Raw genomic sequence first — 14,936 nt, 5'->3', positions numbered from 1 at the left:
CAGCCCAAGCAGTGTGTGCAGCCCCATGTAGCAGGTGCAACCCCATGCACTGTGTGCAATCCCAACGCAGCAGGTACAATCCTGTGCACTGTGTGCAATCCTGTGCAGGTGGTACAAACCCTGCAGTGGGTGCAACCCCTAATCAACAGGCCCAGGACCTGCAGCAGGTGTCCCCTGAGCACCGGATTGCCCCCCTGTGCAGTTGGCACCACGGTGGGTGCTGCAGAGCCCGACTCTCCCTAGAATCACAGAACAGTTTGGGATGAAGGGACCTTCAACGGTCACCCAGTGCCACCCCTGCCATGAGCAGGGACATCTTCAGCAGCTCAAGTGGCTCAGAGCCCCGTCCAACCTGGCCTGGGTTGTCTCCAGAGCGGGAACATCTGCCCTCTCCCTAGCGCGGACATCTACCCTCTCCCTGGCGGGAACATCTACCCTCTCCCTGGCGCAGACATCTACCCTCTCCCTGGCGGGAACATCTACCCCTGTGTCTCCAGGCGCAGGGGAGCTGCGGGCAGCTGCAGGCAGCACAGCGCGGAGCGGACGCGGAGCGGGCGCGGCTGCGGGACGCCCTGGCCCGGAGCAGCGAGCTGGCGGCGGGACTGGCCCGGGAGCGCTCGGAGCTGGGCCGGGGGCTGGAGCAGCTGGAAGCGGAGCGGGAGCTCGGGCGAAGCCGGGAGCAGCGGCTGGGCCGGGAGCTGGAGAGGCTGCGGGCGCGGCTGGAGCGGGGGCTGCGCCTGGGGGCGGCCGAGCGGCGGGGGCTGGAGCGGGGGCTGCGGGCGGCCCAGGAGGGATCCCGGGGGCTGCGGGAGCAGCTGCGGGGGCTGCGGGGGCACCAGCTGCGGCTGCGGCAGCACCTGGGCCAGGTGGGTAAGGGAGTAACTGGGAGGGATGGGGAGGGTGCATGTGGTAACTGGGAGGGTGTTTGGGGCAGTCGGGAGCGGTGGGGAGGGTGAACAAGGCAACTGGGAGGGATGGGAAGGATGCACAGGGCAACTGGAGGGACGGGGAGAGTTCGTGGGTCAACTGGGACGGATGGGAAAGGGTGCTAGGGGTAACGGGGAGGGTGCAGGGGGGAACTGGGGGAGGCGGGGGGAATGCATAAGGCAAATGGGAGGAGACATGGGGTAACTGGGAGGAACAGGGAAGGTGCATAGGGTTAACTGGGAGGATGCATGAACTAACTGGAGGGACAATGCCGGATGCGTGGGGTAACTGGGAGGATGCATGGGGTGACTGGGAGGACCATGGCAGATGTATGGGGTAACTGAGTGGCTGGGTGGGGTAACTGGGAGGACCATGGTGGATGTATGGGGTAACTGGTGGCTGGGTGGGGTAACTGGGGGGTGCCCGGCAGGCAGTGCAGGAGCAGAGCGCGGCGGGCGAGGCGCTGGCGCAGGCGCGGGGGGAGCAGGAGCGGCTGCGGGGGGAGCTGCTGCGGCTCAGCCAGGCCCGCGAGGATTTGGCCAAGGAGGGGGCCAGCCTGGCTGTCCAGCTCGCTGCCGCCCAGCGCCATGGCCAGGATCAGGCTCAGGAGGCAGCTGGGCTCAGGTGGGTGCTGGGGATATGGGGGTGAGCGTGTCTCCCACCCCTGGAGCTGGATTTCGGCAGTGTGGCCGGTGATATTTGGGCAGGTTGGAGAAGGAGGGGCTGGAGAGCAGCATCTTCCAGCTGCAGCAGGAGGTCACCCAGCTCAGCACCCGCAACCGGCAGCTGCAGGCCGAGGGCCGGGACCTGCGCCAGGCCAAGGAGGCGTTGGAGGGTGAGGAGACTGTCCCCATCTGTCTTTGTCCCCATTGCTATCTTCATCTTCATCCTCATCCCAGTCTATCCCCATCCATCCTCATCTTTGTCTTCGTCTTTTTCAACATGTATCCTTATCTTCTTCATCATCCCTGTTCCTCCTCATCTTCATCCCCATTCCCATCCCTGTCCTCATCCCCATCCATCCCAGTCTTCATCCTTATCTCCATTCCCATCCATCTCTGTCTTCATCTCTATCTCTGTGCTCAACCATTCCCTTCTTCATCCCCATCCATCCCCACCTTCATCCCCATCTGTATTTTCATCCCCATCCATTCCTGTTCCTTCTCATCTTCATCCCTATCCATCCCTATTCTCATCCCCATCCTCATTTCCATCCCTATCATTATCCCTATCCATCTCTGTCTTCATCTCCATCTTCATCCTCAACTATTGCCTTCATCCTCAACCATTCCCTTCATTCTCAACCATTCCTTTCTTCATCCTCATCCATCCCCATCTTCATCTTCATCCCCATCTTCATCTTCATCCCCATCTATCTTCATCCCCATCTATCTTCATCCTCATCTTTCATCCCCATCTATCTTCATCCCCATCTTCATCCCCAACCATTCCCTTCATCCTCAACCATTCCCTTCATCCTCAACCATTCCCTTCATCCTCAACCATTCCCTTCTTCATCCTCATCCATCCCCATCTTCATCTTCATCCCCATCCATCCCTCCCCATCTTCATCCCCATCTTCATCCCCATCTTCATCCCCACCTTCATTCCCATCTTCATCTATTTTCAGCTTCATTTTCATCCCCTCATCCCCATCCATTCCTCTCCAACACCATCACCATCCGTCCGCATCTTCATCCTCATCCCACCCCTCTTCATCTTCATCTCCATCCTCATCCCCATCCTCATCCCCACCCTTCTGCAACAGGCTCACAATAAACCCTCTGCCACCGCATTTCCCTCGTGTCCCTGCTCCCGTCACTTAACCCCCCCACACACCACTCTCCCAGGGGTGCCCCCACGGACCATGGGAGTGTCCCCACTGATGGAGGGGATGTCCCCACTGATGGGGGGATGTCCCCACAGCGGAGCTGGCTGCCGCGCGGCTGGAGCGGGAGCAGGAGCTGCAGGCGCGGCAGCAGGCGGTGGCAGCGGCCGAGACGGCGGCGGTGACGGTGGCTTTGCAGAGCGCCCGCGACGCTCACCGCGGCGAGCTGGACCGCCTGCAGCGCGAGAAGGTGGGCATGGGGCGGGGTGCTGGATTTTTGGGGTGCAATGCTGATATTTGGGGCATGATGGTGATCTTTTTTTCTGTACAAGGCTGTAGTGCTGATCTCTGGGGTGCAATGGCGATTTTTAGGGCACGTTGCTGACTGTTAGGGTGCAGAGACTATAACTGGGAAACAACGCTGATATTTGGGTTGCAATACTGATTGTTGAGGTGCAATGCTGATTCTTGGGGTGCAATGTTGATTCTTCAGATGCAATGCTGATTCTTGGGATGCAATGCTGATTCTTGGGATGCAATGCTGATTCTTGGGGTGCAACGTTGATTCTTGGGTTGTGACACTGGTTGTTGGCGTGCAACGATGATTATTGGGGAACAATACTGATTTTTGGGATGCATTACTTGTTTTTGGGGTGCAATGGTAATTATTTTCGGTACAATACTGATCATTGTGCTGCAATGTTGATTCCTGGGGTATAACGTTGATTCTTGGGGTGAAATGTTGATTTTTGGGGTGTGATGCTGATTTTTGGGGGTTCGCTGTCGATTTTTTGGGGGCGGCAGGAGGAGCTGGAGGCCGAGCAGGACCGGCTGGCGCGGGAGCACGAGGAGCTGGAGGCCAAGCTGGTGGCGACGCAGCGGCAGCGCGAGAGCGAGAAGCAGCAGGTGGGTGACCCCGGTGTCGCCCCGTGTCCCAGCACCGCTGTCCCTCCCGGCTGAGCAGTGTGTCCCCCCAGGCACTGGCGCTGCAGGAGCAGGAGCGGGTGGCGGCGGCGGAGACGCTGGGGGGGCTGCAGCGCAGTCTGGCCGAGGCCACGGCCGAGCTCGAGCAGCAGCGGCGAGAGGTCACTGGGCAGCAGGAGAAGGCGCAGGTGGGTGTGTGAGGGGGTCCTGGGACCCCCCAGAATGCTACAGAGCCCCATGTGTCCCCCACTGCAAGCCCTTGTGCCCAGATGTCCCCTATCTTTGCAGCCGCCATGCCTGGGTGCCCCCCATGTCCCCCCCATTGTAACCCTCTATGGCCCCCCATTTCAAACCCCCTATGCCTGGTTGTTGCCCGTGCCCCCCCATTGCAAACCCCAATGTCTGAGGATTCCCCCCCAGTTGCAAGCCCCCATGCCCAAGCATTCACCCCCATCGCACGCCCAGGTGTCCCCTTTGTTTCCCCCATGTCTGGGTATCCCCTGTGGGTCCCCCCACTATGCCTGAGCCCCCTCCCCATTGCACATGCCCATGTCTCAGTGTCTACTATGCCCCCCCATTGCAAACCTTCGTGCTGGAGGGTTCTCCCCATCCCATCACTACAAGTACCCTGATACCTGGACACCCCCCCGCATTGCAACCCCAAATGCTTAGGGCTCCCCATCATTTCAAGCTCTTCCCAATGACCCCACTTCTTGCACCCTCCCCGGCTGCAACCCCCTCATCTCCCCATTCCAAGGCCCCTCAGCACTGGGGCTGCTTGGCTACCACCTGCATCCCCATCCCTGCACCATTCCCATTACAACATCCCCTCAGGGATGCCCACACTTTCGGGGGGGTGGGGCCTCAAACCTCTGTGTCCCCCCCAGAGCCTGACTGCAGAGCTGCGCACCCTGCGGGCACGGGCAGACGAGGCAGCAGCATCCCACGAGCGGGAGGTGAAACATCTCCGTGACCAAGCAACAGCAGCGGCCAAGCAACGAGACAGTGCCCTCCGGGAGGTGAATCCCCAACAAAAACCTTCTCCCAACCCCCCAAAAAATATATTCCCCTCTCTAATCTGCGTGTGCAGGCGGAGGAGGCGCGGGCGCAGCTGCGGCTGGTGGCGGAGGCGCGGGCGGCGGGACGGCGGGAGCTGCTGGAGGCGCAACGGGAGGCCCGGGAGAGCCGGGAGGGCCGGGAGGAGCAGCGGCGGCAGATGCAGGAGGCTCGGCGGGCGCTGGGGGACGAGGCTCGGGAGAAGGAGGCCCTGCGGCGCTCCAATGAGGAGCTGCGGGCGGCCCTGCGGCGCGCCGAGGGCGAGCGCATCAGGTGAGGGGCGAGGGATGCTCGGAGTGGTGCCATGTTTTGGATGCTTTGGGGGATGCTCAGGACAAGGGGGTGGTGCTGAAGGTGGGAGGTGCGGGGGGTGATACAGCAAGTTGGAGGGTGGTACTCAGGGTCAGGGGGATGCTTGGGACAAGGGGATGCTCAAGTTGGGAGATGCTGGGGTCAGGGGTTGCTGAGGAGAGGAGAATGGTCAAGTTAGAATCATAGAATCACAGAACAGTTTGGACTGAAGGGACCTTCAAAGGTCACCCAGTGCCCCCCCTGCCATGAGCAGGGACATCTTCACCAGCTCAGGTTGCTCAGAGCCCCGTCCAGCCTGGCCTGGGATGTCTCCAGGGATGGTTCATCCACCACCTCTCTGGGTACCTGGGCCAGGCTCTCACCACCCGCAGGGACAAAACTTCTTCCTCATGTCTGGCTTGAAGCTGGGAGACACAGGGGATGGTGCAATGCTTGGGTTTGGGGTGATGTTTAGGGCCAGGTTGATGCTCAAGACAGGGGGACGCTCAAATCAGGAGATATATGGGGTGGTGAGATGCCTTGGAGAGTGATGCTCAGGGTTGTGTTGGTGCTTGGGACAAGGGGATGCTGAAGCTGGGAGTTGCAGGAGATAGTGTGATGCCTTGGAGGGCGATGTTCAGGGTGGGGACGATGCTCAGGACAAGAGGATGCCCAAGTTGGGACCTAGAGGGGGTGATGCAGCAACTTGGAGAGTGATGCTCAGGGTTGGGGTGATGCTCAGGGTCAGGCTGATGCTCAGAATAAGAAGATGCTCAAATTAGGGGATATTTGGGGTGTTGGAGGGTGATGCTTGGGGTTGGGATGATGCTGGGGAGACAAGGATGGAAGTTGGGGAATGGGAGGCTGCTCAGGGACAGAGGGACGCACTGGAGCAGGATGCTCAGTCCAGATAATGCTTGAGACAAGAGACACTTGGGATGGGGCAGCACCTTAGAGGGGGATGCTGGGGGACAGAGGGGACATTTGGGGTGACAACACTCAGGGTGGGGGCTGTCCTGGGGGGATGATGCCTGGCAGGGGGTGTCCAAGGTGGGGGATACCTGGGATGGGGATGGAGCAGGTTGCTCAGGACAGGGCAATGCTCAGGGATGGGGAGATGGCCCTGGGGGGGGTGACACCAGCCCTGTCCTTGCCTCCTGCAGCCTGAAACGTGCCAACGAGGAGAAGGAGCAGCGGCTGGCGCTGCTGGAGGACGGGCAGGCGGCGGCGGAGCGGGAGGTGACGGAGCTGCGGGCGAGCATGCGGGAGCTGGAGCGCGCCCGCCTCGACGCCCGCCGTGAGCTGCAGGAGCTGCGCCGGCAGGTGAGGGGGAGGAAGAGGATGGGTTCACCCCCCACCCCAATTTGGGGTGTCCCTAAGTTGTCCCCGTCTCCTCCTCGGGCAGCTGAAGAACCTGGACAGCGAGAACAGCAAGAGGAGCAAGGAGGTGGGTGAGCTGCAGGCGCGGGTGGCCCTGGAGGAGCAGCGGGAGGAGGAGAGCCGCCGCCAAGCCTTTGGCCTCAGGCAGAAGGTGGCAGAGAGTGAGGCTGACACAGAGGCAGCCAGGAAAGAGGTGAGGAGGTCCCTGAGGGTCCCCAGTGTCCCCGTTGCTTGGTGCTGCTCATCCCAAAGTGTTCCCTCGGTGTCCCTGCTGCTCCACTGCTTGATGCCATGTCCCTGGGTGCCCCTGTCACCTCTCCCCGGCATCCCTGGGGGGTTCTTTGCATCTCTGGGAGGTTCTTTGCCTCCCCCGTTGCTCCATCCCTGGCAGTCCCCATCATCCCCTTGCTCTGGACCTGATGTCCCTGACTGTCCCCATCACCGCACCCCTCTGTCCCCTGCACCCTGGGGCTCCTTGCCACCCTCTTGCTCCATCCCCACCATCCTTGGGGTCTCCCATACCACCCTGCTTCATCCCTGGGGGGTCTGGCATACCCCATTGCTCTATCCTGTGCATCTCCATCATCCCATTGCTCCATCCCCAGCATCCTTGGGATCCCCCATTCCCCCCTGCTCCATCTCTGGGAATCCCCCTCACCCCATTGCTTGACCCCCTGCATCTCCATCACCCTGTTGCTCTGTCCCCTGCACTCTGGGGATTCCCCATCACCCCATCTCTTGCACCCCTATTACCCTGTGCTCCATCTCTTGCATCTCCATCACCCCATTACTCCATCACCTGCATCCCTGGGGTCCCCAGTACCCCATAGCTCCATCTCTGGGGGTCCTGATCACCCCATTACTCCATCTCCTGCATCTCCATCACCCTGTTGCTGTGTCCCCTGCATCCCTGGGGTTCCCCTTCACCCTAATACTCCATCCCTTGCAGCTTCATCACCCCATTGCTCCATCCCTTTCATCTCCATCACCCCATTTCTCCATCCCCACCACCCCCTTTCCCACCCAACCAGCTCCAGCACCTGCAGCAGCGGCTGTCGGAGGCGGAGGGCGAATTTCGGCAGCGGGAGAAGGACCTGGCCCGGAGCTTGGAGGAAGCTCGTGGCAACGAGAAGAAGCTGCTGGCTGATGCCCGCAACCTGCAGCTGAAGGTGGAGGCGGCGCGGGGCGAAGCAGCGGAGCTGAGCCTGCGCCTGAGCGCGGCCGAGGGCCGGGCGCAGGGGCTGGAAGCCGAGCTGGCCCGCGGCGAGTCGCTGCGCCGAGCTGCTGAAACCCGCCTGGGAGGCATCCAGTCCGCCCTGCGCCGCACCATGGGCATCGGCCGGGCACGGGCCGGCTCCCCAGGCAAGGGTGAGGGTCCCTGGGGACCCCTTGGTGCTCTGTCCCTAGCTTTAGGGGAAGGGGGTGCGTCCCACTGGGATCTCACTGCATCCTCATCGCCACATTTCTCCAGCCCCTGCATCCCTGGGGGTCCTCAATACCCCATTGCTCCATCCCTGGGCATCCCTATACTTTGTTGCTCCATCCCCTACATCCCTGGGGCACCCTCATACCCTATTCCTCCATCTCTGAGGGTCCCCAATATCCCACTGCTCCATCCTTGAGTGTCCCCCGTACCCCATTGCTCCATCCCTGGGGTTCCCATCATCCTATTGCTCTGTCCCCTGCATCCCTGGGGTCCCCCAAACCCTGTTGCTCCATCACTGGGGTCCTCAATCCCTCATTGCTCTATTCCTGGAGCCCCCAATATCCCATTGCTCCATCCTCGGGGATCCCCATACCCTCTTGCTCCATCCCCTCCATCCTTGGGGTCCCCATCACCCTGTTGCTCTATCCCTGGTGTCCCCCATATCCTGTTGCTCCATCCCCTGGATCCCTGGGTGTCCCCCATAACCCATTGCTCCATCCCTGGGGTCCCCCATCACCTCTTTGCTCCATCCTTAGGTGTCCCCCATACACCATTGCTCCATCCCTGGGGTCCCCCGTCACCTCATTGCTCCATCCCAGGGGTCCCCCATACGCCACTGCTCCATTCCTGGGGTCCCCATCACCTCATTGCTCCATCCCAGTGGTCCCCCATACCCCATTGCTCCATCCCTGGGGTCCCCCATCACCTCATTGCTCCATCCTTGGGTGTCCCCCATACCCCATTGCTCCATCCCTGGGGTCCCCCATCACCTCATTGCTCCATCCTTGGGTGTCCCCCATACCCCATTGCTCCATCCCTGGGGTCCCCCATCACCTCATTGCTCCATCCCAGGGGTCTCCCATACCCCATTGCTCCATCCCTGGGGTCCCCATCACCTCATTGCTCCATCCCAGGGGTCCCCCATCATGTCATTGCTCCATCCTTGGGTGTCCCCCATACCCCACTGCTCCATCCCAGGGGTCCCCCATATCCCCTGGCTGTATCCCACTGCAGCACATCCCACTGCGGCTTGTGATCCTTCCTCAAGCGCCGCACCCAGTTTGTCCCCACGCCACCCAGTTTATCCCCATACAGGTGAGGGACCGGGGACCCCCAGCTCACCCCCAGACCCCGATGCAGCGAGCGAACCCGAGGCGGTGCGGGCGGCCCTGCGGGATTTCCTGCGCGAGCTGCAGGATGCGCAGCGGGAGCGGGTACGTCCCCCCTTTCCCCTCCTCATCATCCCCCCAAAAAACCCCTTTTTCACCCCGTTTTGTCGCCGCAGGAGGAGCTGCGGGTGCAGGTGGGGACGCTGGGCCGGCGGCTGGCAGAGGTGGAGGAGGAGCGGGACAGCGCCAGCGCCCGCGCCCAGCAGCTCCAAAAACTGGTGGCTGAGGGCGAGGAAGGTGATGCAGGTGGTTTTTTTTGGGGTGCATCCCCCCAAATGGTGGGGTGTGGGGTGATTTGTCCTGTGCTGGAGCCTCACCAATGAGAAAGGGGGTTTGGGGAAACTGAGGCACGGGGGGAGGTGATGAGGGATGCTCGGTGGGATTTCCCCCAAGGATAGCACCAAAATCTGGGTAAAATCAGTGAAATCTCCTGTGCAAACCCCAGGAAACCCAGTGAAACTCTTGTGCATGGTTAGTAAACCCCAGTGAAACCAGTAAAACCCGCTGTGCAGACCACATACATCCCAATAACATGAGTAAAACCCCCTGTGCAGACCCCATAAAGCTCAATAGAATGGGTAAAACCCCCCTGTATTGCACACAAGCCCCAGTGAAACTGGGAAACCCCCAATGGATCCCCCTGTAGGCTCAGTAAAATTGATAAAAGACCTGTGCATGCCCCATAAACCCAATAAAATTGGTAAAAGCCCCTGCGCAGACCCCATAAATCCCAGTAAAATGGGTAAAGCCCCTGGTGCCTCCCCAGTATAACTGGTAAAAGCCCCTGTAGACTCCATAAATCCCAATAAAATGGGTACAATTCCTGGTGCATCCCCAGTAAAACCCTCTGTGCAGACCCCTTAAATCCCAATAGAATGGGTAAAACTGCCTGTTCAGACCCCATAAATCCCAATAGAATGGGTAAAACTGCCTGTGTAGACCCGTTAAACCCCAATAGAATGGGTAAAACTCCTGGTGCATCCCCAGTAAAACTGATAGAAGCCCCTGTTCAGACCCCATAAATCCCAATAGAATGGGAAAATCCTGTGTGCAAACCCCATAAATCCCAGTAAAATGGGTAAAACCCCTGCTGCATCCCCAGTATAACTGGTAAAAGCCCCTGTAGACCCCCTAAATCCCAATAAAATGGGTACAATTCCTGGTGTATCCCCAGTAAAACCCTCTGTGCAGACCCCGTAAATCCCAATAAAATGGGTAAAACCCCTGGTGCATCCCCAGTAGAACTGGTAAACCCCCCTGTGCAGACCTCGTAAATCCCAATAGAATGGGTAAACCCCCCTGTGCAGACCCCATAAATCCCAATAAAATGGGTAAAACCCCTGGTGCATCCCCAGTGGAACTGGTAAACCCCCCTGTGCAGACCCCATAAACCCCAATAGAATGGGTAAAACTGCCTGTGCAGACCCTTTAAATCCCAATACAATGGGTACAACTCCTGGTGCATCCCCACTAAAAGCCCCTGCCCAGACCCCATAAATCCCAATCAACCAGGTAAAACCCGCGGTGCACCCCCAGTAAAACCCCCCTGTGTCCCCCCCACGAAGGAGTGTGACCCGGGGGTGTCTCTGCCAGGGCGCCGCAGCGGGGGGGAGCTGAGCAGCGCCCAGGCCGCGCTGCTGCTGCAGGAGGAGACGCTTCGGCGAGCCGAGCAGGAGCGCCGGGCGCTGCGGGACAAGGTGGCGGCGCTGGAACGCAGCCTGCAAGCCGCACAGGTTGGCATCGCCACCGCGCTGGGGACAATCCCTGCCCCGTCCCCGGCGCTCTGAGCCACTCGATGCCCCACAGGAGAGGGCGAGCGCGGCGCGGGGCAGCGAGGCCGAGCTGCAGGATGCCAAGCGGCAGCTGGAGGCTGCGGAGAGCCGGGGCCGGCGGCTGGAGCTGCAGCAGCAGGTGCTGGAGGGCGAGCTGCAGCGGGCACGGGTGGCCCTGGGCGAGCGGCGAGTGGAGGCGCAGGCGATGCAGGAGCGCGGGGAGCGGCTGCAGAAACAGGTAACGGCATGAAATGCTCCAAATCCGCATCGCCTGGCTTGGGTTTTTTCAGTCGTAGAATTGTTTTGGTTGGGAAAGATGCTGAAGATGAGTGAGTCCAACTGTTATAGAATCACACAGAATCCCAGAGTGTCAGGGGTTGAAGGGCCCTGGAAAGCTCATCCAGTGCAATCCCCCCATGGAGCAGGAACACCCAGATGAGGTTACACAGGAAGGTGTCCAGGCGGGTTGGAATGTCTGCACAGAAGGAGACTCCACAACCCCCCTGGGCAGCCTGGGCCAGGCTCTGCCACCCTCACTGAGAAGAAATTTCTTCTCATGTTTAAGTGGAACCTTTTGTGTTCCAGTTTGCACCCATTGCCCCTTGCCCTATCACTGGTTGTCACCAGAAGAGCCTGGCTCCATCCTCCTGACACTCCCCCTTTCCATCTTGATCCCCAGGAATGAGTCCCCCCTCAGTCTCCTCTTGTCCAGCTCCAGAGCCCCAGCTCCCTCAGCCTTTCCTCACACGGGAGATGCTCCACTCCCTCCAGCATCTTGGTGGCTCTGTCCCCAATCCCTGGTTTTACCCATTTTATTGGGATTTATGGAGGATGCACCAGGGGTTTTACCGGTTTTTACCGGGGTTTATGTGCAATACAGGGGGGTAAATGGGGACATTAAAGTCAGGATTAGGCCTGACCCACCCCAGCACTTCAGGATAGGGTGACAGACACCAGGACGGACACATGGACGGATGGATGGACAGATGTGCTACTTACCATGTGTCCAACTGGGCATGAAAACACAGCACCACCCCCAGGACACCCCAGAATCCACGTGTCGGTCTGTCCGTGCCCCATCCATGTGTCTGCAGCCAGGATGGGGTCTCAGTCATGCCCTAGGACCCTGCGTGGGTGATGGACACACGGACGGGGGCACAGACAGATGGACAGCTGCACATCCAAACAGACGCATGGACAGACAGACACATGGGACAGCTGCAGGTCCAGCTGGACGTACAGATGGTGTCACAGCCACCAGACACACAGAGAGTTGGATCTACAGCCAGACACACAGACAGTTCTATGGCTGGTTGGACATCCAGACAGACACACGGACAATTGGGCATCCAGACAGATGGATAGTTGCATGTACCACTGGACAGACAGACACTTGTATGTGCAGCTGGACAGACAGATGCCTGCCCAGCCGGACACTCGGCTCCCGCATCCCCAGCACAAACTGCCCTCAAAAAAGGGACGTTTTTGCCCCAAAAACCTTACTCAGCAATTTCACAAACGCCCCCCACCCCCGACCCCAGTGCCACGAGTGGGTGACAGACACACAGACACAGACAGACGGAGACACACTGTGGGCAGCTAAAGAGCCCGATCCTGCCCAGGAGTGGGGGCGGGGCAAGGGTGTGAAATTGCTGATTTTTGAGCAGGACCTTTGGGGGAAAATGTCCATTTTTGGTGAGTTTGTGCTGGGGGATGGAGGAAGTATCATGTGTGTCCAGACAGATGGACAGTTCTGCATCCACCCAGACTGACGGACACTTGTACGTACCACTGGACAGACGGACACTTGTACGTGCAGCCGGACAGACACACACCCAGCCGGACACTCACCTGCTGCACCCTGCGGCACTAATGCACCAAAAATGGACATTTTGCCCCAAAGTCCCTGTTCAAAAATCAGCAATTTCACACCCCTTCCCCACCCCCGCCCCACCCCCACCACACCCCTGCCCCGCCTCCACTCGTGGGCAGAATCAGGCCCTTTAGCCCCCCACAATGTGTCCGTCTGTCTGTGTCCCCATCCGTGTGTCTGTCACCCACTCATTGCACTGGGGGCGGGGCAGGGGTGTGGTGGGGGTGGGGCGGGGGTGTGAAATTGCTGATTTTTGAGGGGGACCTTTGGGGCAAAATGTCCATTTTTGGGGCATTAGTGCAGCAGGGTGCAGCAGGTGAGTGTCCAGCTGGTTGTGTGTCTGTCCGGCTGCACGTACAAGTGTCCGTCTGTCCAGTGGTACGTACAAGTGTCCGTCTGTCCAGTGGTACGTACAAGTGTCCGGCTGGACGAACAAGTGTCCGTCAGTCTGGGTGGATGCACAACTGTCCATCTGTCTGGACACACATGGCACTCATCCCCCAGCACAAAACCCCTCCAAAATGGACATTTTTTTTCCCCCAAAGGTCCTGCTCAAAAATCAGCAATTTCAGACCTCCGCCCCACCCCTGCCACACCACTGCCCCGCCCCCACTCGTGGGCAGGATCGGGCCCTTTAGTCTCCCACAGCCTGTCTGTTTGTCCATCTGTGTCTGTCATCCACTCGTGGCACTGTGGGTGTGGCAGGGGTGTGAAATCGCTGATTTTCGAGCAGGGACTTTGGGGCAAAATGTCCATTTTGGGGGGGGGGGTTTATGCTGAGGGTGCTGGAGGCAAGCGTCCAGCTGGGTGGGTGTCTGTGCGTCTGTCTGTGTCCATGTGTCTGTCACCCACTCGTGGCACTGTGGGTGTGGCAGGGGTGTGAAACTGCTGATTTTCAAGCAGGGAGTTTGGGGCAAAATGTCCATTTTTGATGGGGATTAGTGCAGGAGACAAGTGTCCATCTGGGTGGGTGTCTGTGCGTCTGTCTGGTGGTTGTACATCCAGCCAGTTTTTGTTCAAGGTTTATTCCAAGCCCTGTGACCCTACACTGACCTTGCCGCTCGTTTTCGGGGTGCAGCTCACGGAGAGCGAGCAGCGCGCCGGTGCGTTGCAGCTGGCCATGGAGCGGCTGAGCGCGGCGCTGGCCCCGAGCGGCTCCAAGGACGACGCTCCGAGCACCGCGGTGACATCCGCCGACGGCCCCGCCACCCACGAGCGGCTGCAGCAGCTCCAAAGCGCCTTGGCCGCCGGAGAGCTGGACCGCCGGGCCCTGCAGGTGCGAACCAGCGCCCCGAGGTTGGGGGGTGAGCCTGGGGTGGCTTTTGTCACTCTGGTTGTCCCTCCGGTGTCCCAGGAGGGGCTGGATGTGGCCCGGCGGGCGCTGGGCGAAGCACGGGAGGAGAAGGCGGCGCTGCGGGAGCAGCTGCGGGCGCTGCGGGGGGAGCAGGAGCTGCTGCGGCACTGCAAGGAGGAGCTGGAGGCGCAGGGGAGGCAGCAGCAGGAGGTGAGGGGGGGGGAGTCCCCAAATTCCCTGTCCTTTGACCCCACCCAGTCCCCTGGATCCTTTTGCCCCCCGCAGGGCTCTATTGCCCACATGCACCCTCTTGACACCCCTCCCCAGGGCTCTATTGCCCCCATGCACCCTCTTGCACCCTCTAACCCCCCCACGCTACACCCTATTGCCCTCATACAGCCCCAGGACCCTGTTGCCCCCATGCACCCTCTTGCACCCTTTAACCCCCCCATGTACCCTCTTGCACCCTTTAACCCCCCCATGCAGCACCCTATTGCCCTCATATAACCCCAACACCCTGTGCCCGCCCCCCCCCTCCCGCCCCATGCAGCATCTTTTGCCCCCCCACTCTTTACATCACCCTATGGACCCCCATGTAGCCTCAGCACCTTTTCCCACCCCCACAGCATCCTATTGCCCCCATACAGCCCCCCCCACTTCTGCCCCCCAGCCAGCACCCTATTGCCCCCCATGCACCCTCTTGCACCCTTTAAGCCCCCCTATGCAGCACCCTATTGCCCTCATATAGCCTCAGCACCCTTTTGCCCCCCCTCATACAACCCACGCACCCTTTCCCCCCCCCAGCACCCTATTTCCCCCATATAACACCAGCACCCTTTTGAGCCCCCCATGCAGCACCCTATCACCTCATACAGCCCCTCATCCCCTTCTGCGCCCCTGCCAGCACCCTGTTGCCCTCCATGTACCCTTTAACCCCCCCAATATAACACCTATTGCCCCCATATAACACCAGCACCCTTTAACCCCCCCATGCAG

The 14,936-nt window shown here is 60.0% G+C and overlaps 1 protein-coding gene across 10 annotated transcripts in view; it reads left to right on the top strand.

The window, feature by feature from the left end:
- The window catches only part of CROCC (ciliary rootlet coiled-coil, rootletin), a 29,260-nt gene that overhangs the window by 10,572 nt on the left and 3,752 nt on the right, over nt 1-14,936 (top strand). For 7 of the 10 annotated variants that reach the window (XM_065038109.1, XM_065038106.1, XM_065038107.1 and 4 more), the window contains 17 exons: nt 399-866; nt 1,358-1,551; nt 1,635-1,762; nt 2,854-3,005; nt 3,560-3,661; nt 3,733-3,867; nt 4,567-4,698; nt 4,770-5,008; nt 6,190-6,349; nt 6,432-6,599; nt 7,438-7,774; nt 8,928-9,046; nt 9,118-9,247; nt 10,595-10,734; nt 10,808-11,011; nt 13,725-13,922; nt 14,001-14,150. In XM_065038109.1, coding sequence (XP_064894181.1) covers nt 399-866; nt 1,358-1,551; nt 1,635-1,762; nt 2,854-3,005; nt 3,560-3,661; nt 3,733-3,867; nt 4,567-4,698; nt 4,770-5,008; nt 6,190-6,349; nt 6,432-6,599; nt 7,438-7,774; nt 8,928-9,046; nt 9,118-9,247; nt 10,595-10,734; nt 10,808-11,011; nt 13,725-13,922; nt 14,001-14,150 — 3,156 coding nt within the window. The remainder of the gene's footprint in view (nt 1-398; nt 867-1,357; nt 1,552-1,634; nt 1,763-2,853; nt 3,006-3,559; nt 3,662-3,732; nt 3,868-4,566; nt 4,699-4,769; nt 5,009-6,189; nt 6,350-6,431; nt 6,600-7,437; nt 7,775-8,927; nt 9,047-9,117; nt 9,248-10,594; nt 10,735-10,807; nt 11,012-13,724; nt 13,923-14,000; nt 14,151-14,936) is intronic. The other 3 variants (XM_065038115.1, XM_065038111.1, XM_065038112.1) reach the window with 3 other exon arrangements.

The sequence above is a fragment of the Columba livia genome, chromosome 21 (assembly GCF_036013475.1).
Source record: "Columba livia isolate bColLiv1 breed racing homer chromosome 21, bColLiv1.pat.W.v2, whole genome shotgun sequence".
NCBI classification, from domain to species: Eukaryota; Metazoa; Chordata; class Aves; order Columbiformes; family Columbidae; genus Columba; species Columba livia.
This window is presented reverse-complemented; position numbering and strand designations above follow the sequence as displayed.